Consider the following 27965-nt stretch of genomic DNA (forward strand, 5'->3'; position numbering starts at 1 on the left):
AGTTCTGAGTGGCAGCAAAATATGATGAGACTAAAAACTAATCAGAAAGAGGGGAAAACAGAACAAGTCCAAAAGTGGAAAACGTATGGGAAAAGAAATGAACTAGATTTGTTCTAATGAATGGCTGAAAACTGTATGAGCGCTGAATAAAGGGCATCTGAATGAATGAGACATGAATACTGAATAAAAGACATGAAGGATATTGAAAAACACTGAGCAAATATATCACCATGAAAGATGCTGCTTGGGAGTACTCAATCATTCCAATCTGATAAATACAGCACAAACCAATATTTGTTCAAATTGTGCCCAGTCCTCAGTCACGCATCAGCAATTCTGCACCTTATTTATGGTGATGTAAAAATAGAGACATTTTTCACTCTTTGGCTTGGAGAAAGAGTTGCTTCTTCCTTCATCTTAGGCACATTATTTGTTGAAGGACGACAATTGTTCATAGACATTAAAATTTAAGTCTTCTGCTTTTTGCTGAGGAGGCTTTTTTACTTGCATTATTACCGTATTGATACGCTTACAAATTTTTGTTGGCAGAAGAGCTAACAGCAGCATCCTATTGAAAATGGAAGACATGATAAAATCATGCACAGAATAGGCTGACAGGAAAGCCCTTTCAAAACAGCTGTGTTAGCAGTGGAGCAATTTGATCTTTGAATGATGTACATCTCGGAGTTGTGTCTTTATAATCTCTGTAGAACGTTGGTAAGAATATTTTATGACAATGGCACTAACTGATGCTGCATTGCACAGCTCAACCAGTGCTAACAAAGGTTGAGGGCAGTAGGAGAATCTTTTCCACCCTCACCAAGCTGTAAGTCATAAACACTGAAACACATTGCTTGTGATTTCCAGAGAGACATCCTGAATTCTGAATTTCTAAAAGTTGTATTTGCTTGTGCTTTCAGGGCAAATATCATGGTAATCCCATGCATATAGCAGTAATCATCTCAAACTGTTTGAGAGAAGAAAGAAGAATATTGGCTGCAGCTAGCATGCCTGTACAGGTAATGAATTACATTTCATTAATCTGCTCCATGTTAATCTGCTCACATGCTTTTAGGACCAAATCCTGTCCTCTCATTCCACTAGAGAGATTTGTCCACACATTGTCAAATGTTGCCCTTTAAACTCATGTTTGTACTTCATTAGTGGCTCTGCTGCTGCAAATATTGCTATAAGTGACCTCTATGTTGCAGCCAGTCTTCAAAGACTTTAATCTGTAGGAAAGGCTTCAAAGAGATTATTCCTTGCAAAACAGATGTGTATATTTTAAAGTATGCAATGCATTAATTTATATTAATTATGCAATGCAAAAGATATTCCGAGACATTGCAAAGGCTTTCAAAGTTTTTATGTTGTTTGAAGAAAGAAACTTTAAAATTACATATAAATCTTAGTTTGGGGAAATTGTTACATGGTTAAAACACAGACAGAATTTTGAAGTCAAATGTGTTCTTTTTAATCACCTGTAAATGTAATACATATCCTTATATGAATACATATAAGATATGTATTACATATCATATGTACATATCATATGTATGTATTACATATGATATGTATTGTGACATGGGTCTTTTTCAGAAATCTAATAATCTATGTTTCAGTTTCTTTAATTTACTGAAAGTTTAATGTTTGGTGTATATCCACACCCTTTCACCTTTGGGATTTCAAAGTTAAAGCAGCACATTTTTCAAATCTGTAGAACTGAATGGATTTGCCTGTTACACCAGTCCCAGCTGATTGAAGACCAGCTTCTGAATTCCCTCTCTGTGCTGGAACTTGCAATACAGGTACTATCACTCGTCATTATTACTCATCCACCTATTTTCTGTTCATTGTGTTCCAGGGACCTCTGGAAAAGTCTCTGCAGAGCTCCATAGTTTCAGAGCGGCAGCGAAATGTAGAACACAAGGTGTCAGCCATCAAGAACAGTGCTCAGGTATTTTTTGTCTGTTTGCTGCTTACACAGACGTGATTTTCATACAGACATAACTGAACTATCTTTAAGCTGGGTAGCACAAATACTTTTGCTAACCAGCTGCACCAACCATTTTGTATTATTCTGAGAACCTCAGCCCAGACTGACTACTCAAGACATACCTGGATCCTCAGGTATTTACAGCTACTCTAGGTTCAATGTGAGAACTCCCTATTTTACAGCTATCACAGTCATCCCTATGTAAGTGGCAGGCAAACCACTTGGTGCAGTAAGAACATACCAACTGTGTCAAAAATAGATGTGAGATTCAGTAAATGTATTTCTGCAACTTCACCTCTTTTAGTTGGGTCAGCAGTTTAGCCTTCGTGACCTCTGAGTCACATACCAAGATCCTTATAAAGCTGAAGGCTACACGACATAATTACGTGTTTTGCTGACCTGAGGGGAGAAGAACATTGGGAGCTGATGGTAGCAGTTCTCCAGGAGTTTCTCATACCATGTCAGGGCAGAGCCGGCCCAAGCCAAACCTGTAGCTAGGTCCCATAGAGATCTTGAAGGTCCAATTAGTTCAGTTCAGTTCAATTCAGTTCAAAGGAGGAAAAAGATTCAGATTACTCGTCCCCTTTTTGCTATCCTAGCCCCACTTTCAGCTTTGCAGCAGTCTCAATGCAGATGTTATGCTTGAAATACCTGTTTATATTCTGCTCAAGTGCAACTCTCAGTATAGTGGAAAGAGGTCCTAGCAGCATTCTCTCATCACTGTGCCCCTACATGGGAAAGAAGGGTTAGAGAGAGGAAGCCCTTAAAAGGATAAAGCTAGCTTTAAAAGAATGTGATACTAGATCTCTATCTATGTATAAAGTTATACGATAAGAGTTGCAGAGCAAGAGCAGAAAAAGCAGCCTACCATGCTGCTTCTTCTGCCTGTGTTGGGGATGTGCAGCCATCCCTGAAACACCAGTGAAATGAAAACAATTTCTAGATACAGGAGTGGTTTTGTAGATAGTTAAGTTGAACACAGAAATCAGGCAGCTCCTTGTGTATGTAATTTCATACCTTACACATATAATTTAAAAGTTTAGTCTCAAAAATAAAGAGGAAACCAAAATGGATAATTCTGCTTGCCCTCATTTAGCAAACAAGTTTTATATTTTCACAGACACTTAATGTGCATATCTCAGGGAATCAAAACGGGCTGTTTATGAGTTGTTGGCAGAATCAATCTTCCTATAAACAGGACAGAAAGTAAAACAGATCATCTCCTACAGTTTTATTTTCCTTCTTTTGATGTGTCTTTTTTTGAATTATCATTGTTTGCTTACTAGAAAACACCTTCTAAACTTTTTGCAGTGTATGCGAAAACAAACCCTTGCTAAAAGCCAAGGGAGTAAAAATGTTTCATTTCTTCCAAATTTTTCTTCAAGTATTTCTCTAAATAAAGTCTCTGAGCTTTGCTCCTGTCTTTGGTTCCCCCTCTCTTGGCATTACACACCCCATCCCAATTTCCATTGAAGTCAATGCAAAATTATCCATTTGCCCTGCTTTAAAATTCCAAGAAGTGTGTTATTTTATTGGCAGAATAATTTCAGTTTAGCTCAGGCTTTCACTCTTGCTGCTACTTCATTGAACTAGCAAATTAAACCACGAGAAGTGGTTAAGCTCTATCAACTGCTATTTGACTGTGGCAGAGAGGATAACAGTTGGCTTTCTGAATGAGTATAATAAATCTGTAGTTATAAATGTGCATTTATAATTCAATTATCTTTTTTAAAGTTTGCAAGTTAGTAAACCAGAGTTCCCATGACTGCTTAGGGGTTTTCAAATTATAGGAAAGGAAAATACTACATTATGCATTTGTCCATTACAAAATAAACTTCTTTTTATGTCACTATGAACACTCAAATAACCTTACTTTCTTTTCCCTGGGAAAGATGACTGACCAAGATGTCAAATACTTGGAAGACTTGCAAGAGGAATTTGACTTCAGGTACAAAACAATACAAAGTTTAGGTAAGGTTTTTATAATATTTTTTAGATTCACTAGGAAATGGCTAATTCTTCAGCTAGACCCAAATATCAGGGGGTGTTGTGCATTACGCAGGTAATATATGTAAACATAAAAAAATGGATTTTTAGTTTACATAAAGTTATACTCTTGGAACATAATGACTCTTTCAGGATTAAGAGAGTAAACAGGATCTCATCAAGCAAGTGTATTTATTTTCTATAGAGAAGCTGCATAATGGCACAGAAAGCAGTAATTTTATGAATTTAAATAACCTATTTCAGTTTCCTCACCTCTGACATGGCCTTTCCTTTGCATGATGGGGAAGAGCCTCTTGTTTTCCACAGTGGAGTTGTGCAAAACTTATTTTTTATTCTCTGACTCGGCTTTCTGTTCTTTTTTGACCACAGTGGTGATAAACAGCTGGTAAGGACTCTGAATGCATGTTTGACCAGCGTATGATAGTTGAGATACGCACACAGCAACAATCCTTGCATAATCTCTTTCAGAAAAGAAACTGAGGTCCACTTGTGTCTGCTCAAATGTCTTCACATTACCTTTCTTTGAACATGGAAAGACATTGTGCTTGAAATGTCCAGGTTCCTAAAGATTTCAGTCCTACATGTTTAAGGCTGCATATGGCCAGCCAATCGGAAAAGATCAAGTTGCATGAGTTAATGAGTTGATAGTGATCAGGCCAATCATAATTATTGACCACACAGATGATTGAAACCTGCACCACTTGCAAAATAAAACATGCTTACATAAATGACTTTCAAGGCTTAAAATTTCCATGTCAGCAAATGCTCTACACTAGCACAGCCAGCTTGCAGTACCTTACAATGAACGTGAGTGATGGCTGTGGCTGAGCTGAAAATCTGTTCCTTGTCCATCTCTCCTGAAACATCCAGGCTAATGTAATGAGTTAGTCCAGAGCTTAGCAGAGACACAGTTGGCACCAATTTCTTTTTGAAGGTAGCATGAAAGATGCAATAAGAGCAAAAAGTAGAAGGAGAGAGCAGGGGGAAGAGCTGCATATGAAAGAGCATGAAGCAAGCTTGGAGAAACTTGAAACTAATGCATGATCAGAAACAAAAAAAGTTATGGAGAGAGGGGAATACCCAGTGATCAGTACTGCTGGCTGCAGAAATCCCCACAGCAATGAATACTCTTGTCTCTGTTTCAAATGCCTAACCTCTGTTTTCTCAGCCAGACGTGTAATTCCCATCAAGTCCAAAGAGCTTTAGTCTAACTGCTGATGCCATGAGCATATTTAAGTAGTGTACATAGTACACAAGTATGCACATGACTAAGAAATTTGTAGATTCTAAGTACCATCCATATGTTTTCTACCTTCTTTCGTTTCATACACGCATCTGAAGAGTAGAGTCATAAAACCTTGTACTAACATTAGTCCATTCAAACGAAACACACTATTATGTAATAGTGATGTCTGCAGTTTATTCATTCACTAGTTCATGCTGTAGTCTGGTAGTGGGATTTTTCCCTCCTCTCCTTATAGACACACACACGTTTATACTGACTTTTTCATCCCCCTACAGAGCAGAGCGACAAAAACAGCGCCCTCATTAAACAGGAAATGTTGGCGTTGCAGGCAATGCTCAATACTTTAGACTACAAGAGAAAGGTGGGTGACATGTTCTGTCAGGAGTTACAAATCTACTAAAGGTTTGGGGTCAGTGGAGGTGATTTTGACTAGCAGTTGAGAAATTGGCAGTTAAGTAACTGCTCAGTCAAGGATATGGCTCTGCACACCTCAGGAAGGAGGTGAAGGCATTACTTCACAGGACCTTTTATGTACTGTGCTGAGCAGATTATTTAGTTGGCAATATATACCTTTTACAGTAAGCAGAAAGTATACAAAATAAATGGAATCTAGTAAACCCCCCCCAAGAAACAACAAAAAAAACAGAAAAAGAAACTAAAAACCCAAATAATAAGAAAAACTAATTTAAAAAAACATTAAAAATCAAAAAAGGACAAAAAAAGACAAGAAAAAAAAACAAGCAAAAAAGGCCCAACAACCCACCAATGGCATCTTGCTCTGTTCAGTTACCAAGACTTGCAAATATGACAAAGTTACAAATTTGGTGATATGACCACTTCTTTACTGGACAGGAAAGAATACATTTAGGCAATTTGTTTGAGTTCACATGCCTTTTATGGATAAAAACAAGAAAGCAAAAACCCCAGTGCACTGGATATGATGCAAAACAAAAGAAGGACTTTTTGACCTTGACAGTACTTGTAAATGTCAACTCCTTATGCCCACAAAGAATGCAACAATCCTCCTTCTCACCCTTCCAAAAAAGAAGAAGTTACACTGAGGAAGAGTTCATGGAGATTCAGGATAAATTTCAAGTACAGTGGGTGATGAATCCAGTCACTTATTAAGTACAGAGACTAAAGCTGTAGGGGCTAAATATGGTTATTTTCGAAGATATTGAAAGAAATGTTATCAGCACTTTTATGATAATTGCTGAATTTTGTGGCTGTTCCTTGTGGTGGGTTTGTGACACCTTTACTATTTTACAGGAAGTACTCAGTAAAATAGGGCGTGTGATTCATGAAATCGATATTCTCATGAGCAATATGCTGACTGAAGAGCTGCTAGACTGGAAGAGACGACAGCAGATTGCCTGTATTGGCGGTCCTCTCCACGGTGGGCTTGATCAGCTCCAGAACTGGTAAACTTGCCTCGAGCTTCTGTTTCCACTGAAAACCACAGGAAGTCTGCTGCATGTGAAATGATCTTTCCTTTAGATCAGTTACCTTGCAGCAGCAGCAAATTCATTGGCAGTTAAGCAAGTGAATAACTAAAAATACAATTTGTTTTGGTGGGCAACATCTGCTGTTCAGGATTAACAACATTACAGTGAACTGCTGAGCCTGAGCCGCAGCAGTTGCTCATTTTTCGTTTTGACAGTTGTTCCAGATACATGATACATACCCTCTTGGGAGTTTTGCTTGAGTAAGAACTGTGCTGACTGAGTTTGTCGTGGAGGACAGTGGGAGTTTTGTCTAGGCAGGAGCTGGGTAGACACTTTATGCTTTGACTCACTGGGTACGTCACTCCTCCAGACTTCAAACTACAGAGGAATTGAATGGCAGTAGTCTCTGTGCTGGCAGGTCTAAGGGTGATTGCAAACAAAAAGAAAATAGCATCAAGTTTAGAAAGATAATGCAGCCGGAGAATGTCAATGTCCTGGTTATTTCTTTCCCATCATACTTCTCCTCTGGAAAAGGTGAAGTAAATGTAAAAAGAAAAAAGGAAGGAAAACAACCAAGAACATTTTATGTTTAAAGAAAAAAAGCTTTTTTTCCCTTTTTTGTGGTTTTCAGGTTTTTTTTCCACTAAAGCTTTTTTTTTCCAATGAAGATGTTAAAAATAGCTTTAAAAGAAGTGATTTTGTATGCATGTACCCTGTTAAACTGGTTTTGGATTTTATTTTCCTTATTTTTTTTACACTGCCTTAGTCTGAGTAACTTGCTCATTATATATAAATATTATCCTTTTAAAGAGTACATTTTGCAAAACTACTGAGTTGTAGGAAAAAAATTAAATTGGCACAAGTGTCCTGCAGGTAAAACATCAGGACATGTATCTCGCGAATTATCGCAGACAGTGTTGCATTGCACTTGATGAGGTGTGTTGTGTAAATATCTGTCTTTGAAAATGAAGTAGGTAATTTGCCTGATATATTTATATATTCCCTTAAACAAAAGATAAATGGATGTGAGGTTGGATAAAGTTAGAAAGCATCATTTGGTACCAATTCTGATTTCCCTAAACAATAACTTTAGAGCAATTTTATGTTCTAAGAAATGGTTTACATGAAAGATTGCAAACTTATTTTGTCTTGCTGTAGTTTTACACTGTTGGCAGAGAGTCTCTTTCAAGTTAGAAGGCAACTAGAAAAACTGGATGAACTGTTGACCCGACTGACTTATGATGGTGACCCTATCCCGGTGCAAAGGCCTCAGCTGCTGGAAAAAGTCAACTTTCTGCTTTACAATCTTTTCCGAAAGTGCGTAAGCAACTACCAATGTACATAACTTTAACTGAACTGATACAAATTTATTGGCAACAATGAGACCATCTCATAAAGAAGAAAAAGAAATGAGTATCCGAGGATTTTAAAGACAGAGTTTCCAATATAAAAAGTATGTACAGGTGTCATCAAAACTCCTAGAAGGTCAAGGTGTGTAGCAGTTAAGGGTTTATGATTAAGTTCTGACTTGAGGTGAATACACAAAATCCGCTTATTTTGACAGGAATCAAGTACACACTGCTGAGAAAAGTTGTGGTGGGTTTTATTTAATTTTTTTTTTTTTAAGTAACAGTGCGAATTTGTTCCTTCTCTTCCCCACAAAGACATTCTTTCATCCCACCACAGTTCATCCTTCTATTAATATATGAAATATTATCCTAATTGCTCTTGCCTTCTGTACCAGCCATACTAGAGATACACCACAAGTGACTATCTCAAAGCTAAACATGGTCAATTGTTATTTAAAAAAAAAAAATGAAAAGATAAAATGATTGTTTAGTTTCATTGGAGCAAGGCTTAGTGAATTTTCATGCTCTCTTTTATGGTTCTGATTAAAGTCTTTGTCTTCCTTCTGTCAGCCTAGTATTTTAGAACTATGAAATCTGTATTGTATTGATTTTTAATGTATTCCAAATATCTGTTGCTTATGGGAACAATTCAGCTGGTTCATTTTGAGAACTGAGAGTTGGAATTCTCCCACTTCAGCATCTGTAGAGAAATCAGTCTCTAAGATACCAGCGCTTTTTCCCCTCTGATACAGTTGTTTGTTTATGCATGTTCCTAACAATCTCTTTGTTTCACTTCTTTTCACACAGTTCATTTGTGGTTGAAAGGCAGCCCTGCATGCCCACACATCCCCAGAGGCCAATGGTTCTTAAAACGTTAATACAGTTCACTGTTAAATTAAGGTAAGGAAAGGAAAACTGACATAAAATCCTTCATTTGTGTACTGCATTTTATCCTTGGAGAATCCAGAAAATAAAGCAGACCAACTTGTGTTAGAGATCCTTCTGACTCCAGGGAGGGATAGAAAGGCCACAGAATCTGTCACTTGTATAAGTGGCAATAAAGCATAAATCAGTGTGAAGAAGGAAGGCAGATTGTGGCCAGCAGTTGGCACCTTCATGTATGCATGGAATTCTTCTTTAATGACTTTGTAAACCAATTAAATAATGATCCACATCATACAAACCAACATCAGAATACTCAGAGCCACTTTTGCAGGTAGGAAAGAGAAAAGTCTGTATTTTGGGCGGTTCTAGTGAATCAATGACAAGTTCTTTCTCTCCCACAAGTTCCTTGCCTGACTTTGTGAAAAGGATGTAGACTGGAAAGGAACTCACCTCTCATTTCCACCTTGCAGCAAAAAGAATGCAAGGAGGGCTGGGGTGTGTGGAAGGAGTGCATGAAAGAAAGGACATGTACACCTACAATGCAGTCACTGATTACACAAATCCATCTCTTAATTATTACTTCTTTGCTGTCTCTCCATCCATTCCCTCAAACACATACTAATTCTCCACATACTTGTAGGAAGGGTGGAACACCTCCACTGGACCGCTGGGCTCCATTTTCTGAGTATACAGCCCTATAAATTGTGATATAATCCTAGGTGCTTAATCTGTTTTCAGATTACAACCATTTCAGATACTTTAGTGTGGAGCTAATGGTCTCTAACATTTTCTGGTGAGAAATTTATTCTGTTAATATTGACTTTTACATTTTCTATTTTGAAGGTTGCTAATTAAATTGTCAGAGCTGAATTACCAGATCAGAGTGAAAGCAACTATTGACAAGTAAGAAACTTTAAAGTGAAGATATTCTCTCTCTCCCTACAGAGATAACACAGGCTTCTCAATTGCTACTCTGTCTGCTTTAGAAGTTGCTCTAAAAGGCAGAACAAACAAACCAACCAAAAAAAAAAAAAAAAAGTTAAAACTACTTCAGAGTAATGCTTTCCTTTTTTTAATGTGGAAGATTTCTTTGTCTTTTTAAGAAAAAGTTGCCATGCCTAACTGATATTTTCAAATTGGAGGCAAGATTTCCATATAAGATTTGTGTCAAGACTTACATAAAAATCATCAGTCTGAAACACTAGCATCACTCAAAAACTTTAAATGGTATTTATAGAATAGTTAGTTTTGAAATACCACTTACCTCTGCTTGGGTTAGTAGGTCCAGTACCTTCAGTGCAGCTGCTGCAAGTGGTACATGAGCTCATGCTTAAAAAACTAGTGTTGCAATTAGTAAATATGGCAAGTCACAGACTTTTACCCTGGCCCAAAACTACGACTGCTACATAAACTCCTCCTTTTAGAGCCTCTCTCTATACTGTGATTGTGAAAACATTGTTAATGCTGTCTGGAGTATTTCTGTTTGAGGTGACGTATCTTCTCTCAGCAAAGTACGTTATTTTGAGGAACACCCAGTACTGTAGAGCAAGCTTGATTACAGATAGATCAGAACACCCTGACATGATGAAAGATAGGGCAGAAGACTTGATGTCAAGGTATGATTTCAAAGTAAGCAAAGATGATCCGAGTCCTCACCACCCACCATCCTCAGGTACCAGCTATCTCCCTTTTCTGGCTGTTGTGCTTCTGCAGGCCCCTAAAAACCACCTTGAGTGCACAAACATTGGGGCTGGCCCAAAAGAGGGAAGGAAAACACACGGTGAGGAAGAAGCAGGAGAGAAGCCAGGACTGTTTCTCTCAAAAGCTATGTACTGTCCAATTCACTGCTGTGCATGTTCCCCCAGTATACCATGAGCTGTCTCCACAGGCTTTTACTGTACCAAAACACAGGCAGGCAGGCAATTAGATAGTACTGCAGCTTTGAATACCTGCATATCATTCCAATAGCAGGAAAGAAACTACATAAACATATACTACTTTCATCTGGCCAGGCGCAGAAGTCTAATTGGACAGCACAAATTTCAGTTCTTTAGTTCAAAAATTGCAGTTATATTGGCAATACAAATTAACTTTGACAAGGCAAAAGCTGCTGTCTTAAGATACATTTCTCAGTACAATTTATGGCTTACAATTTTACTGATTCACAACCTGTTCCTTCCCTCTGCCCCTCTTCTGTTTTAGGAATGTTTCAACTGTAAGGTAAGAAAACAAAATATCAGATTTCTTAAATTATCCAGTATGATATTATTTGAGTACATAAGTGTGATGTCCTCCATAGTAATCGTAGATTCGTTCTGTGTGGAACGCATGTGAAGGCAATGAACATGGATGAATCTGCAAATGGAAGCCTGTCAGTAGAATTTCGACATTTGGTAAGTTTGACTGCTTTTCTCCTGTCATCCTCCTCTGGTAAAGAAATAAAGGATTCTCTAAAAACTATGCAGTGAGAACTGCATTACTACACTCCTTTTGTATTTCTTTATACATAAAGTTTAGTCTAAGAACGTCTTTATCACCTTCCATAGTTTATCCATTCCATAAAATAAGACTATATATGATGAAGCAAATCCTAATTAACACCAGAAAAATAAAAGACTAATGATACTAAATTATACAGCTTCTCAGAAACTGCATCTTGTTAAAAAACCACACAAACGAAGCAAAAAACCACACAAACGAAGCAAAAAACCCAAAATCAAGCCACACCACCATTGTCTAGGGTAAACATAAAATCGAATGCTTTAGATCAGCTGAAATTAATGCCTATGATAACTGTCTTCTGAGAGACTATAGTACTGCTTCTGTAACTTCTCTAATATCCCAGTGAGTTGTGCTTTCTGACCAGACTCCCTTACCTATGGGATTTTTTTTGCTTAACCATAGATGCAGTGCATCAGTGTAGTTGCGCAAAATGAGATGGAGATCGATGGTCTTTCATTCTTTTTTGTATTATACATTTAGAAAGAACCCTCATTGATGATTTGTTACATTAATATAGTTTCTTTAAAAATTATTTAAAAATACCGAAAGACTATTCACTGAATAGACTTTCCAAGGCATAGTGTCAGAGCCTTCATTACAGCCTATTTGTATACTTCAAATAAAACCTTGTTATACTAAGAACATCATAATTGCAGATTATGTTCTTTATGTGTACTTCTGTCTATAGTTTCCTTAGCACATAAATATTGTTTTGCTTTATACAGCAACCCAAGGAAATGAAATCAAGTGCTGGAAGCAAAGGAAATGAGGTTTGTGCATTTATTTTACATGTTACTTCTGATTACTTTCTCACAAGTATTTCAGACTGGATTTTATTACAATCAAAGAGTAACCATACGTTGCTAGATTTTGAAATAGATGTTATCCTTATAACAAGTACGGGGCCCAGTTATTATATGATAGTGTAAGTATAATGAGAAATTTTCAGAACTACTCATAGAAATTTTAATTACATGCCTTAAATTTGTATATTGAAAAAGTTATGATAGGAAGTAATAATCTGAATGTATGCATTCCTCTTGAATGCCCATCTATTTGGTCATTCACATTTTGATAAAAATAAGCTTTTTAAGTTTTTGGTGGAACAATTTTTCCTATAGGAATGGTTCTTTAAATATATTTTCTGTTGGCCAAGTTTGCAGCTGAAGTAAGGGTATAAGAAAAAGCATGCTTAGTTTAACAATATTCATCTGAATCTGGTGGTAGGTTCCCCTCCTGTGGTGATACTGTACTATGAGGACTTACCCCTAACAAACCAGCAGGTATGTGGCAGCACCTAGATTTCAGAGACAAGCCCATACCACCTGTCATGTAAGGTGAACAGGTACTGCAAGTGCTTGCTTCCTAGAGAAGAGATTAAAATCCACACGTTCTTGCTTTGTGGAGAACAGAAATCAGTAGTATTAACATTGGCGCTAATCCACACCTAGAACTCCTTGCCCCTACCTCCACCTCCTCCACAGAGTGCTCCCTCCATTCCTGTGTTACCCTCCAGCACCCCTCACATCCCAACCACTACTCTGTGTTTCTTCCCTTGCCCAGCTCATCACCACCCACACAGGTCCACCCTGCACCCCGCTTCTCTGCTCTGGCTTCCTACAAACTGTGATTCCCTCAAGTGCTTTCACTATCACAGACAAAATCAGAATTCACGGGCAAGAAGGCTGCTGCCTCCATCCGTTCACCCTCTGCACCACTGGCAGGAGGGGAAGGTAGATCTGCCGCAGCAGGGGAGAAGGCAGGATGGCCTCATCCCACAACTAAAGGCAGGAAGCAGAGAGGGGAAGATTGCAAGCACACACAAATTCTAGGCTGGCCATGGGCCATCACCGTAAATTTAGCATTGCTATTTAGCAGATAAATCTCTGACTGAATCAAGAGCCAGAAGCTTGCAGCCAATGGCACAGCCCGTGCCAGTGCTACCAGAACAATTAGTGGCTCCTAAGGTAGCTGAAATCGTAAGATGCTTCTATGAATGCTTCTGCTTGACTAGGAAGTGAGATTGCCTCTAACAGTTTAAAGATATCTCAACTTCAGAGTAACTTTTTCTGCACAGTAGAAGTGCTGAGGGTAAAGTTGTATTAGCAAGTTTCGAAAGAAATTTAACATAATTTAAAAAATCACCTCTATCACAGTCCAAATAGGTGTAGTTATACACATATAGAAGTTTTTACAAGCAGTCTTTTAGTACAAAGCGAAGGTGGGATCAGCATGGATAGTTTTGACCAAAAACCTGAAGCAGAAGGTACTTGTGTGTGCTTCACACTGTTTCTGAACGGAATAACTTGCAACCTGATTAGCAATACTGAAACTCCAGCCTCACCTCCCAGTTACTTTGCTACTTATAACATCATTTGCATGAAGACAAGAAAATGCAAAACTGTAGGTGTAAAATTATTGTTGCTCTACTTTTTGGTAGCATTTTACTCCCACTTTCACACATTATGCCTTTATAACTATATAAAACATATAAAGGGCTGTGGAGAATTAAGACAGCTAAGATGTGACATGGTTCACTGCTAACTGATTTCCTCAACCAGAGCTTTCCTTGTTGATATCACAGCCTGTGAAATAATTATTAGCATGAACAAGCTTTTTTTTTTTTTTTTTATTAACAGTGAATATAAAAACTTGGTTTGTTTACAGGATGTTTAGTAAGCCAAGAGTGCAGTTGTTAATTATGACTTGCCTCGTAAAAAAAAGTAAAAGCTCTCTATATTTGAGATTTGTCCTTTCATGCAGATAGGCCTTTTTGCCTGGATGATTTATCCATAATAAAAAATCAAGTTTTTTCAAACTCATGACAGAGAGGAGAGGGAAGGGGAGTTTCATCAATCCTTTTCAGCTTTGTGTGAACAATACAGGTTGAGCTAGATCAATTCTACCTATATTAAAATATTTGAGCTCATTTGATAGTTGAGTATTTCACATAAAAGCCTTCACTTCCAAGCAGGGTTTTCCCTTTGCAAGGCAGGTTTATTATTCAGATACCTGAGGATCTCCTGTGGTGTCAACCTCTCATTTATATAGTATCTTTTGTTGCAGTGTCCTGTATGAGGCACTTCCCCACGGAATAATTTTATTTTACATTGACTGAAAACAGAGTATTTCAGTAAATGAAAACATTTTGATTGGGATTTTTTCTCTTGTAAAAAATCTGACAAAACAGATATGTGATGGAAGGAAAAACCCAAACAAAACAGGAAAGTGACAAATAGATTTTTATACTTTGAATTTTGGGGATGGAAACATGTTTCAAAAGATGTTTTCCAAGTGGGAGAGATTCTGATCTTTACCAAGCTATGCTGGTTTGTAACAAACCAAAACACTTGTAGTACAAACTTTAGTCAACTATCACAAGCAAATTTTCCTTTTTTTCTATCCAAGAAGAACTTGGATTTTTTAACATGAGATTTACTTTGGATTAATGATTTTGGTTTCTGCTCCTTCAACTACTTGAAGTTAGTTAGTACTTTCTAACTACGCTTACAACAAATGTTGTAAGATGAGGGCCCACTTGTCATTAAAGCTGTGGATTTTTGTTTTGTTTCTAGTTTGCTTATTGATGTTTAACACCTCTATTTAAATTGGAACTGTCAATGCATAAATAAATTTTAGGAAAAGTTGGAGACAGTCTTTACCAGAGACAAAGAATAATCCATTAAGTTCTTGTGTGTGGGCACTGTTTAAAAGCAACATTTTAAACACACTGGAAGCAAATGCTAAAATTTAAAAGTGTTGCTTTAACACTTGTCAAGGCTTTTTTCAGATTCATCAGGGAAACACACTGGTTCCGGACTAATTTAATGTCAGTATTTTACAAACAGGTTTTCTCCTTCACCTGTGTGTTCACAGTTTTCTAACTTGCTCACTTCCCCAGGGCCCTCACATGGTGACCGAGGAACTGCACTCTATCAGCTTTGAAACACAGGTCTGCCTGTATGGACTGACTATCAATTTGGAAGTGAGTATTGCAGCCAGATTTTCTGGGGCAAGAATAAAAAGTATTTGCTAGGAGACAACATGAGAACAACCATGTGGGACCAGACCAGAAGTCCACCTATCCTAGATTTTGTCTTCAGCAGTAACTGTAAACAGACACAAGATTCCCAGAATTTCTGGACAGAAAGAAGTACACACAGGTTTACAGTAACATTTTTAGCCCTCCTCTTCAGAAGTTCAAATACTGGCCCTCACAGTAATTCTTTTACTCTGTGCAAAGATAATGCCTCTTACTAAGCAAAGACTGTAGGATTCATTGAAGTCCGTGGCAAAATCCATTCACAAAATCCATATTCACTGGCAGGCACATCCCTCCATTATGTATTATAAATTAACACACTACAGGAAGTCTATGCGAGCCTTAAGCTAAAGACATCCCTATGTGCTTAAAATGGACATTTAGAACCTCTTCTAGTGATAAGGACTGCTGCAAATCACTCTTCTAGCTGCAGGCTGCCATGCCTATACAGTTGTTGTGCAGCTACAGCTAGGCTTTCTGTCTCAGTCCAGCTAACCTGAGTCCTTAACGCCCTCTGAGGCACCACTTCTCTCTTAAAATGTAAGCTAGACACCAGTTGCCAACAGCTGGTCCTGCTCCACGGGCTAAAGAACAGCGTTTTGAGGGGTGGAAGGATGAAGGAGAAAGGAAGAGGGAGCTAGAAGAAAACAAAGCATAACACAGCACTAATGCTTTCCTTAGCAGCATTTACACACTGCATTCATTCTGTCCACCAGACCAGCTCTTTGCCTGTGGTGATGATCTCCAATGTCAGCCAACTACCCAACGCGTGGGCTTCTATTATTTGGTACAATCTATCAACCAATGATCCTCAGGTAGGTCTTCAGTATGCAAGTACTGACTTTATGTATTTTAACATTTCTAATATTTGGTTACCAAATATATTCATTATGAGAAGGATGTGTTTCCCTCATTAACTGGCCTTATTTTTCTCATGTACACTGTCATCAACACCGTACTTTAATGTTGTTTGCTTTACCTTTTGTTCCCTACCCAGATATAAACTCATATGCACACTTAGTCTTCCTTTTTTGTAGTAGTTTTTAAACTAAGGAAACATGGTAGCCATTCTCCACAGCTGTTTTAGTTTGAATTTGTCTTTTTGGATGCAGGTTTATTACTGGTACTATTCAAAACTGTCAAAGTAGGTGTATAGATGGGTCTGTACTGTACTTAAGTGCTGCTTTCCCTCATGCATTTTACAGGAGCTAGTGCTTTCTATGGAGAAGATCATAACTGTTAGGTAGCACCTTCTAGTGGCTCTAACTATGAGCAAAAGCAGAATCTTTCATTTTCGGGCTCCTGCCAGCTCAGTGCATATTTTACATTAAGTCACTTGTTACTGTATTTGCAGACTGTAGAATGGTGCTGCCAATAACTCTCAGGCTTTCAGTCAGGGATTAGTGGAAGTCATGTAGATGTTTGGGGGAGAGAAAGGGTAAGATTGTTTACCATAGAGTGTGCACAGCAGGCTAGCTGACTGGCAGCCTGGATTTCATTATCACTCTGTGATACTCCAAAGAGTCTTCTGCACAGTCTTCAGTATGTTAATCACATGTACAGTCCAGAAATCAAACTAAAAAATTAAAAACTAAGATGAGCCAAATAATTCAACAATATATTGTTATACGAGTACATAATGGTTTGGTAATTTCATGCACCAAACATTACAGGGAGAGCATCTAGATTTACTGGATAGGCTTTAGGCATATTTTCACTGTCTTAACTTATGATACTATGAGAATCTTAGCAAGGTGTTTTATCATCCAAGATGCACATAGATTCTCACTCTCTCTAGGAGTGCCCTCTCTTCCCTCCCCTTGCAGCTCTGCCCAGGCACCCAAGTGGACCTTGCTGGGTGGCTGCAGTGTGGGGGGGACCAGCAATTATTAACACCAATGTGTTCTCCCCATATCCCTCTCTTCTAACACTACTGGATTCTGTTTGAGTAATTGCAGCCTTCTTTGACAGCCTGTAGAATATTTCATGGGTGCTAACTGTCTAAGCAAAGCACTAATTCTATTACAGAATTTGTCTTTCTTCAACAATCCCCCTGCTGCCACTTTAAGTCAGCTCTTAGAAGTACTGAGCTGGCAATTTTCATCGTATGTTGGACGTGGACTCAATTCTGAGCAGCTCAGCATGCTGGCAGAGAAACTTACGGGTAAGATTGTAGAAATATACACATTTTATTTGCTTTTGGGCTCTTATATTTGCTGGTCAGAAGTAATGACCTTAAGCATGACCTCCACTTCCAGGGCTGGCTTCAAAAATGCCACAATGACATTTTTTGCCTTTAAAGAAAAGCACATATCAGCTTATTCTTACCACGAAGTGATTCAACTTCTAAACTTCCAGGCTGCTAAACTGAAGAAAGAGGGCATCAGAGAAATGTGATGTTATTTTGTTTTTGTAGCAAGTAATTATCTCATGCATCTGAAATCAAAAGGAAGTCTTCTTGCTTGCTTATGGGGTTTAGTTTGGGTTTTGTTTCATTTTAAATACCCATCCTTGTGGATATGTTTAACTCTGGGACCCATTCTTCCCTAGTGACAGCACAACAAAGAGGCCCTGTAACATCAATGAGGTGAACTATTGAACACTTACATGTCAATGTACCCTAGAGGGGAGAGGCCTTAGGGAAAGCTGGCAGAAGAAAAGAAATTCTTACCTGTTTCTGGAGAAGAAAAAATTATAAAATGTATTGTGAGCTGAAACTCCAAGCTGAGGGTGAAACAATACCTCTACTGTTGGGCAAGAACAAAGGCATTTGTGAAAGACAGAGGAATCTTTACTTTTATTGCTTTCAAAGCTGGGAAGGGAAGACTGGTTTCTGTGGATAGCAGTCACTTTTTCTGATGGTTTCTTGGAGATATCTTGCGTAGTGGAGATAGTGGAGCTGAGAGGCACCATTGTAAATCAGCAAGAATCATTGAAAGAAAAAATAAATTGTCTTACAAAATGGAAGCTCAAGTGTGAGTGAAGGTCAAGAGAAGTAACACTTGGGCTAAAAACTGAAACTGAGCACACAGTGTTGCAAAAACAAAGTCTCAGACTACTTTAGGTAAATATTCCCAAAACTGCAATTATCAGCTGCTTCAAAAGGATACAGAAAAAATGATCTACTGCCCCTTAGCATGACCCTCTCAATCCCACTCCAAGTCTGGGTGTACTGTTCTCCTCCCAGCAATTATACAGTTATCAACCTATATCTATTGTAAAGCTTCAGAATTACTTTTTTCCCCTTTCAGGACAACAGGTCAGTTACAGTGATTATCAGCTATCCTGGGCAAAGTTCTGCAAGGTATGGTCCCGAAAGTAAAACTAGACTCTTCATTCTCTTAACGCTCGTGTACGTGCCTAACTGTTTCTTTGATGGTACTAGATGAGGTTACTACTTGCAATATACAGGACTTGTACTCCAGCACAATCACATTCATTGTAAAAATTTAAACAGAAAAATCGTATTTCCAAAGGTTTAAAGCTTGGGCTAGGAGATGTACTTAATTACATTGCTACAGAGATCAGAACTGTCATTGCAGTGTGCTTTATATATTGCTGTAACTGATCGATAGATTGCACTATCAAAGCATACAATACATTTTCATAAAGCATAGAGTAAATTTTCATACCTGTGATCTGAATTATTTTAAGTCAGTCAATATATCCAGTAGCTTTGATGAGAAATGGAAAAGTTATTGAGAAAGACAGATAAACTAATTTTATTCATATTACCTATATTATTTAAATATGTATAGAACGTAGAAGGAAGTTCAACCTTCTCATCACCAATTCTCTCAAAATATAATTTTATAACCAGGAAGAGATAACAAATATGATTATTTCTTTCCTTGAAAAATGAGGTGCTTCCATTGCATATCTTAACAATCAATTGTTCCTATGGCAGGCTGAGAGAGAGAGATCACTCAAAACAACAGTTCAGATTTGTCATTCTCACTTGAACAAACTAAATTATTCTTAAGCAACTAAGATGATCATGTTGTGGATACTGGGTAACAATATTCTCACAATTTTCTTCTTCTGTGTTTTGATATTTTTTGTGTTTTGAGTATTTTCTTTTTTTTTAACGATTAGGAACATTTGCCTGGAAAGTCTTTTACCTTTTGGGTTTGGCTTGAAGCAATCCTGGACTTAATTAAGAAACACATTCTTCCTCTTTGGATTGATGGGTGAGCAACAATGAAACAGCTGTATTTTGATATCTCTCTGCTTTGTCTTTTTTTTCTTTACTAATCTCAGTTTTAGCTATGCAGAAGAGATTTTGAAATAAGTTTAAGACTTCTGTCTCCCTCTTCCCATTTATAACTCTCCAAAATTTTTGCCAACAGGGAACACCACTGAATCTCTTAGAAATGCAGGTTTAGATCTGTTTATCAGCTCTGTCAGTGTACAGTCAAGTAGTGTAAGAAATGCTATCGTGCCATAGTACTTTGTGCTTAATGCCATTTTCCACATGTAACTCCCGTGAAGCTTTTGTCGTAGTTTCAAGGCCTTATAAAGCTTTTGTAACCGGGCTTTGAACAGCTATATAAAGTTTGGCCAGATGCATTGCACAGATTGAACTCTATTTTTTTTTCCAAAAGCAAACCCATGATTTCCTATTACACTTCAGGTATGTGATGGGATTTGTAAGCAAAGAGAAGGAACGAATTTTGCTCAAAGACAAGACACCAGGAACATTTTTATTAAGGTTTAGTGAAAGCAATCTGGGTGGAATTACCTTCACTTGGGTGGATCAGTTAGAAAATGGTGAGTATAAATTCTTAAAAAATAACATATACCTCAAATTCTGCAATACATCTGTAATACAGGAGCCATGATATCTTAGTATGGTTTTGGGCAAGACACAAATATCACATTTACTGAAACACAAACCAAAACTCTGAACGTCTACCTCTCAGTTCTTTATATTAACTATACAAGTTCATTAGGAGGTGCACCTGCTTAGTGCAGGCTTTAAATTTTTTTGCATGTCTGCAGAAAGTATAACTTGAAAGATACTATAACAACATTGGTACCAACAGGTAAAACCCATGCCAATGTAAATGGCAAAAGAAAGACAAAAAAGCATTCCAACTGCAGATGCTGATCTACCAGTTCTCAGTGGTTATGGTACCTTTATATTTTTACAGGAGACGTAACATTTCATTCAGTGGAACCCTATAACAAAGGTCGCTTATCTGCACTCCCTTTTGCTGACATACTGCGCGACTACAAAGTTATTATGGCAGATAATGTTCCTGAAAACCCTCTGAAGTATCTGTATCCAGACATTCCCAAAGATAAGGCCTTTGGCAGACACTACAGCTGTCAGCCAAACGAAGGTGGGGCCCCATTTCTGTGTGTACCCTTTCTGCAAAGCAGCTGCAAAGTCAAGAGGCAATTTGAGGAAGGGGGTGGGAAGAGGAAGAAACAGATTAAGATGCCTCCTTTAACTGGCATCTTCAAAAGAACTGTTTTAATATGTGTCTGTCATTTAGACAGCTTCATTTTGTGAATACATCCTTGATATTAGAGGTTACATTAGAGGTGATGACAACGGTATTTAAAAGAAGCTAAGAAATATATCTCAGGGTAGAAAGAGTCAAAAACAAGGGGTTTTTTCCTGGTTGATGCATTACAAAATTCAGTGCTCAAGTGTTCAAAGGAGATGAAACTGAAAAGTCATCCTGCTTATGGGTTTCATAATAGTGTTACTCTCTAGCATGCTGTCTCTTTAATTTCAAGTAAAGTTTGTATTTTCCAGACAGCTTGGAAGATCTGCTTTATTCCAGCAGTATAACCCCTGGCAACTGCACTGGAAAATACAAAGTAGCTAGATGAGATTGGCTCCGAATACATTCAGGCCTCTGCTCTTTTTTGTCCAAGCTACGAGTCAGGCCACTTTTCAATCAAACTGTCCCCCTCTCTCTCAAAAAAAAGCCCTTAAATTTTGATTATCTTTAGAGATAATACACTCTCTTCTGGACTTTCAAATTCCTACACTACTTGAAACTATTTGGAGGCCAGAAATGTTTTTCCTCCTCATTTTAATTCAGTGGACTTTTCTTAATGCTCCAATCCTCTAAAAATTAATTTATTTGCTTAATTTCATGCAAAAGACATTTCTGAAGCTGTATCTGTAGAGACAGAGCTCCACACGACCATTTGCAGAACTGAAATCTAAAGGCTCAGATGTACCAAGCTTGTAGAGTTATGTTATATTTGCTTTTGAAGCCCTAACGAGATCTCTTTCATTGGTTACTGTTCTGAGATATTCTTATCAAGGGAGGACAGTCAATTACATGACTAAGACCTGAATTCAAAAGACTAATCTCAGGAATTCCCCTCATTTTTATGGCTGCTTATTTAAACATAAGCAGGTCTGCAGCACTTAACGCAGATAATCAACTTCAAATAAATAATAAAATTACTAGGCAATATTTAATTTCTCTAATATTTACTTCTAGTCTCAAAGCCCTCAGATGGAGGAGGCAAAGGTTATGTTCCTTCCGTATTTATCCCAGTTTCCAAAATGTAAGTAGCCTTACAGATGTCTTATACTTCAAATGTTATTTTTATTAAATTTACATACTGTTTCAAAGTTTTCCCTGCCTCCCTTCTCCAATTCAAATAGTTGAGAGAGAGAGCAGCATATTGTGTGCTTTCATTTGGCCAAGGACTGCTAAAGACAAGAAAGAGAAGTAAAGAACTTCACTTCTACAGTGCATTCCCCATTCATGTGGCAAAACATTTGTAAAAGTTGAATGCAGACTTTACAATACTCCAATATCTTTTACTGCCTCCTGATATTACAGTCAGGTTTATCCTCTCTTCCCTTGGTCCTATCTCCTACATTTTTAAATGTATACCAGGTTGTTGGCACATGCTTACAAAGCCAGTAGCCAGCCCAAGTACAGGCTTACCTTTCTTAATAAGCATTCACCATACTCCTCTGCTATGCATCAAGTAGGAGGGATTTAGGTTGCTTTCAAGATTATTTTTCTGGTTTTTATTTTTGTGTTTTTTTTAAGCTTAAATGATTCTACAGATCCACATTCTCCATCAGATCTTCTTCCAATGTCTCCAAGCGTTTATGCTGTGCTGAGAGAACACCTGAGTCCCACGGTGATCGAAACTGCCGTATGTTATAAACTTCTCAATTAATAAGTTAATACTAAGCAAATGGGACATGTACAACAGATGCAGGTTATAAAAAGGCTGCTTGTATGATTAGGAAAATATGATAGCTCATTCTTGCTGTATAACATTCTGAAACGACGGTGCAGACGTTTCCTATTCTAAATTGGAGGAGATGCTGCCAGCATACTCCAAAGCACTCTGTTATGTGAAATTGTCTGGCACACTGGCCAGTGAACCATGAATGTCATAATTGAAAGATCTGAGCCCTTGCACGCATGAAGCCAATACAATGACAAATACATAACAATTACACTAATTCTGAAGATAGTAGAAAGGACTTGGCTCATTCAGGGAAGCTGCACAAGGTACATGACACTTTCCAGTTTAGCAGACTTGCACAACTTTTTAGTGCTGCAAGTTTCTACATGGGGTAATGAAGGAAGAAATTAAATTCAACTAAAACATGTTTTAGCAAATAAAACTAATATTCACTAACTATAAAGAAAGATTGGGAAAATACTGTACTAATGTCCTATTAAATATACTTTCCTCTTTTAATGACTTGAAATTGTGTTTTGAATCATTGTGGCTTTGAGTACTTAAAGCACTGAAGTATACCTCTGGGGATTTGTCCAGCAGACTTCTGTCAAACCAAACACAGCAGTCGTTTGGTTTTAACAGCTCTAAAAGAAAACTTCCTTTTTAATACTAGCTCTTAGTTTTCTGTATGTTCAATTACTTATGATCTTAAAATGGCTGTTTAAATGCCTGTCAGCTCTCCATCAAATCCCTCTTTGTAAACACTCCTCCTCACCCACAAACAGAACAAAACTAAACCAGAATCCTTACTGTCAATGACTGGAAGCACGGTTAGACTTTCTATACAAACAGAAGATTTCTTTAATATACCTCAAGCTGAAAATCTTTTCAAGAGCAAAATATCTTTTTTGCTTCTTCTTTTTCTCTGATAGTGCTTATGATAAACTAGTTCTTCACCTAAAATTAAAATACCAGCCTAAAAGAAAATTCTGCATTAAAATCTACTACACCCAATCAGAGATGCATCCTCACTAATTTGTTGTTTGGTTTATACATATGAAAACAGTTATGAACCTCTGAGCTGTGTTTGTGAGCTACATATGCAGTTCCCAGAGTTTCAGCAATGAGAAGGATAAATGGCTTTGCTTTTGTTTATTATCAGGCTCCACACCATTTTTTAGTTACTTTTAGCATGCACAGTAATTTTCAAACCAGCTCTGTCCAGAGCTTCCAAAACAGCTGTGATCATTGCAGTCTTTTGGGTTTGTAACTGCACAGAAAAATAAATGTGCTTGGTAATGAATTGGGAAGGTCAAATACAATCATTCTGCAGTTTTGAATGGTACTAGAGAAGTGGTTCAGTGCTGCTACATGGTAGGTGGATTTCTGGAGGCTCTAGCTAGAAATGTTTTCAAGTTGTGCTAAAAATTAGGAGGGAAAACAGTTTTGGAAGATTTTTAAAGAATTCCTTCCTTCCTTTCCCATTCATGGTAAATGGGAATGAGGAAATCAGAGAGGATTGATTTTTCTTTATTATCCCAGATTCACACAATATAATCTACTCTGCAGAAGAGCTGGCTAAGTACAGCAAGCAGACAGTCTGCACTTTTCCTCCATGAGATGCCAATAAAAAACCCTGTGTAAGATGCAGAGAAGAGTGAAATCTGCAGCAGGAAAAACAATCCTACAATTCAGTAACTCAATCTTAGCAAGGTGTACTTTCTGCAGCCTTGCTAAATTCCCTTCTGTTTGCCCTCCTCCAGACTTCCCTAACCATCGCAAAAACAAAGATGCTAGGAAGAACTTGGCTATATATATCTGTAGCCTCCAAGAACCACAGGAATTCATATATCAATACATATAATTTTTCTTGCAACTGTTTCCCACACAGTATTTTCTAATGAACATTCCTGTATTTTGTACAGAACTAGAAAAAGAACCTTCATATCTGTACCAGTTTGCATTACATTGTCAAAATGACACTGCAGTTACCTTGAGCCAGAGGAGGCTTCATCTGCAGTTATTTCTGAATGAACAGTAGTAACTGCCATGAGACTAATCTTTTACTTCTTTTCTTCTAGCTGAGTTCTCCTTACTCAACTGACTGAAGTTCACATACTGGACAAGTTTGTAATCGTGTGCACACTGGATGGGTCAAAGATGCAGTGAATGGGTTTTTTCATCATCTTTGTAAATCAGCATTTCCTGTAAACCATTCTGATGTTATCCTTGGGTCTCTTCCTGTTATCAGTACTATGTAGAGCAGGAATCTTCTCCCTAGGGATTGCAAATAGCCTCCTGCATGTCAAAATCACTGTCCTCACTGATAAAAGGCTTGGAGGTTATTTGACTTCAGAGGGTCCAGCAGAAATAAATTTTACTTGCAGAATTATCATCCATAGAATTGCTGTAATACAAAAGTATAAGTAAATGCTTTGATTCTGAGAATAGCATATAAAGATAACTAAAGATATTTTGATTTTTGGGAAATTAGGATTTATGTTTAAAAGTTTCTGTTTAATCACCATCTTGTATGTGATTGGTCTAGCTTATCTTTTAAAGTGAAGATCTGTTTTAAAGTGAAGATCCGTCTGTTCAAATGCACCATAGGTGTCCAGAGTTTGCTTGTTTTCCAAAGACTAACTACCTTCAGCATAGATCTTTATCTGCCACCACAGCAAAAGTTATGGAAGGCAGGCAGGCAAGCCTGGGAAGAGAAGGGAGTTCCAGAAAGGAAACAGACATAAAACTTGTGTCAAGAAGCTTGTCTGCATTTTGCCACTGGAAGAGACGGCAAGTAAAACTTACCCCTCTCAAAAATAGTTGCAGAAGTAAATCCATTTGTGCATGGAGTACTCAGATACAACAGCAAGTACTAGCAGAAAATCTAAAAAGAAAAAATCCTGATCTGACTGAGCTTGGATACTATCTGGTAAACGCAGAATGGAAAGCTGTTTTAAAAACAGTTGCTGAAGAGCTGGGTCATTTGTGCTACATGACAGGATATTATATGCCTCTCAGAGACTCATTTACTAGCAGAATGAATACTTTTCCTGTAAGTGGTAAATAGCCTTCTTAACTTTTCTTCTTTCTTTCTTTCAGGCACTGTTTACTGTTGGGTTTGGGTTGTTTGGTTTTGTTGGCTTTTTGTCCTCCAACATTATCCCTAAAAACTCTGTTAATAGTATAACAAAGTATGTTAATAGTATAACAAACAGGCAGTTCCAAGGCTACTGCATTTCATGTATGCAGACTCTTTGAAAATTTAATTCTTGTCTGCAGAATATTTGGTTACAGTATGCAAAGTTCTTAAAATAAACATTTGGCTATTTGTACCTCATGCTCTTCTTGAGTCAGTACAAATTAGACATCTGGGATGAAAACATAACCTGCCCAAATCACCAAGACCTGAATTTTACTTTCATTTCTCCCTTCTTACTTACTCTCACATGTTAGTTGAAAGCAAATGAATGGAAAGAGAGTAATGAGATACTTCTGTGATACCTGGAAGTAGATTTTAAATGACTGAACATGTCTCTGTTTACTAATCTGAGTGATTCAAAGCAAGCTGCGGATCATAATTTTCTGTCAGAAAGCATCATATATAAACAGTTTTCCAGAGGAACAAAAGCAATGCTGTATATAGTTTGGTAACATCTGTAATTTATATGATCAGTATAAATAAAATTGGATTTTGTCTTAAAGCTGAATACCTGAACTTTTGTGAATTTTTTTCCAAGCTACAACAAAAATAGATCTTGCCACCTTTTTGTTGATCTCAAGTCTGAACTACAAGCAGTAACACAGACTTCTAAAGCAGCAAACCTAACTTCACCTTGTATCAACAACTGCATCATTTTTCATTCTAACCCGTTCTCACAATCTTAATACAAACAAAAAGAGGGGTGCTTTATTTTTTTTTACCATCTAAACCTCAGGAGAAGTACTGTAAAAAAAGGTCAGACAAGGCACATGAATCAATCTTCTTTCTCCCTCCTCCCTGCTCCCCATGCAATGAAACTTCTCAAGACTCTGAATTCTTGAATTGAACAAAATATACTTCTTGCTACTGAATAGGATTGTGGATCATGTTTTGCCATTGCAGTTTCTACTGCTGTTTTAAAACAGATTTTGCAAAGGGTATGACTTCAAATCAGTTTTCTCCTTTAAAGGAACATTGGAGCAATTGTCTGTAAGGTAAACGTATACAGCCCAAGTCTCCTTCCATGAAGTGAGATGTCTTTCTGCCACTATCAGCAAGAATAACATTGTCTAATAAAATGGTGTGGGGAGAGAAAAATGTGTTGAAAAGGGTACTTTTACTAACTGTGCTTGTGCTTTCACTGTGTTTGCATCATCGAAGTAAAAAATAACGGGTGGGGAGGAAATGTGTACTTGTTCTGTGCTCTGTGCCTTGACACATGGCCGAAATTATTTTAATTAAACAAATGTAGAAACTGTTAGTTACTTTCTACTATAGCTTCTATTTATAGCCACATTCATGTCCGCTACTCAGTAGAATTTTGTGCCATGTTATTTACCAAACAGACCTTCCGTGTATTTGTTTCTTCCATGGACTGAAGCTTGTCTCCTCCATCTGAAGAGACAGTGGGATACAAATGATAGGGAAAAGGATCTAAGTAGAGACCTTTAGCAGGACACCTGCACCAAAGCCTGAACTTCAATTCTTCTGGTCCTTGTTGACACTTTGCATGTGAGAACAAACAGGACTGCACATGTCCAAACAGTAGTAAATGTCCTACCAAATAAACCTGTGGAAAGAAACATGAGATGAAAGACAAGGAAACTGCTTTATCAAAGGACATTCAACGGGAAAAAAAATCTCAACTGACAGAATGCCAGGAATGGTTAAAATGCCCAGCTGCCTCCTGTTTATAAGCATCCCTAGAGTTCCTGCACGTTCAGTGGAGCTGTGGGCTACAGCTCACAAGCCGACAGTGGCCAGAGCCTGCTACTGTTACAAAAAAAGTGGAATATTTTGATTTAAGGTAAAGTAGAATTAATCTATTCATCCAAGTAACTGTATTTTTTGGAAGTTAGGCAGAATGTCCCTCTGATAGCATGGGTTTTTTATAGCATGGTTTTTCAAATACTGTTTTTCCAGACACACATGATCTATACTGAACAGAGCTGTCTTCTGTGATCCCCTCTGTTTGTAGTGTCTCCCCATCTCAAATGCAAAGTCATGATACGTAGTTACTATTACAAAAAGTAGAATATTTTGATTTAAGCTAAAGCAGAGTTAAGCATCACCTATGCAATTGTCATTTTTGAAAGTCAAACAGAATGT

At 37.6% G+C, this 27965-nt stretch overlaps 1 protein-coding gene across 1 annotated transcript in view; it reads left to right on the top strand.

Moving 5' to 3' along the window:
- Nucleotides 1-26375, top strand: part of STAT4 (signal transducer and activator of transcription 4) — a 41088-nt gene extending 14713 nt beyond the window's left edge. The window contains exons 3-23 of the mRNA XM_054070560.1: nt 921-1019; nt 1865-1957; nt 3889-3967; nt 5525-5610; nt 6519-6670; nt 7853-8011; nt 8851-8943; nt 9772-9831; nt 11131-11148; nt 11228-11321; nt 12156-12200; nt 15332-15415; nt 16189-16287; nt 17501-17636; nt 18724-18776; nt 19568-19662; nt 20106-20242; nt 20626-20817; nt 21943-22009; nt 22507-22615; nt 24736-26375. Coding sequence (XP_053926535.1) covers nt 921-1019; nt 1865-1957; nt 3889-3967; nt 5525-5610; nt 6519-6670; nt 7853-8011; nt 8851-8943; nt 9772-9831; nt 11131-11148; nt 11228-11321; nt 12156-12200; nt 15332-15415; nt 16189-16287; nt 17501-17636; nt 18724-18776; nt 19568-19662; nt 20106-20242; nt 20626-20817; nt 21943-22009; nt 22507-22615; nt 24736-24762 — 1977 coding nt within the window. The 3' untranslated portion in view covers nt 24763-26375. The remainder of the gene's footprint in view (nt 1-920; nt 1020-1864; nt 1958-3888; nt 3968-5524; nt 5611-6518; nt 6671-7852; nt 8012-8850; nt 8944-9771; nt 9832-11130; nt 11149-11227; nt 11322-12155; nt 12201-15331; nt 15416-16188; nt 16288-17500; nt 17637-18723; nt 18777-19567; nt 19663-20105; nt 20243-20625; nt 20818-21942; nt 22010-22506; nt 22616-24735) is intronic.
- The last annotated feature ends 1590 nt before the right edge of the window (nt 26376-27965 follow it).

The sequence above is a fragment of the Cuculus canorus genome, chromosome 6 (assembly GCF_017976375.1).
Source record: "Cuculus canorus isolate bCucCan1 chromosome 6, bCucCan1.pri, whole genome shotgun sequence".
In the NCBI taxonomy this organism is placed as follows: Eukaryota; Metazoa; Chordata; class Aves; order Cuculiformes; family Cuculidae; genus Cuculus; species Cuculus canorus.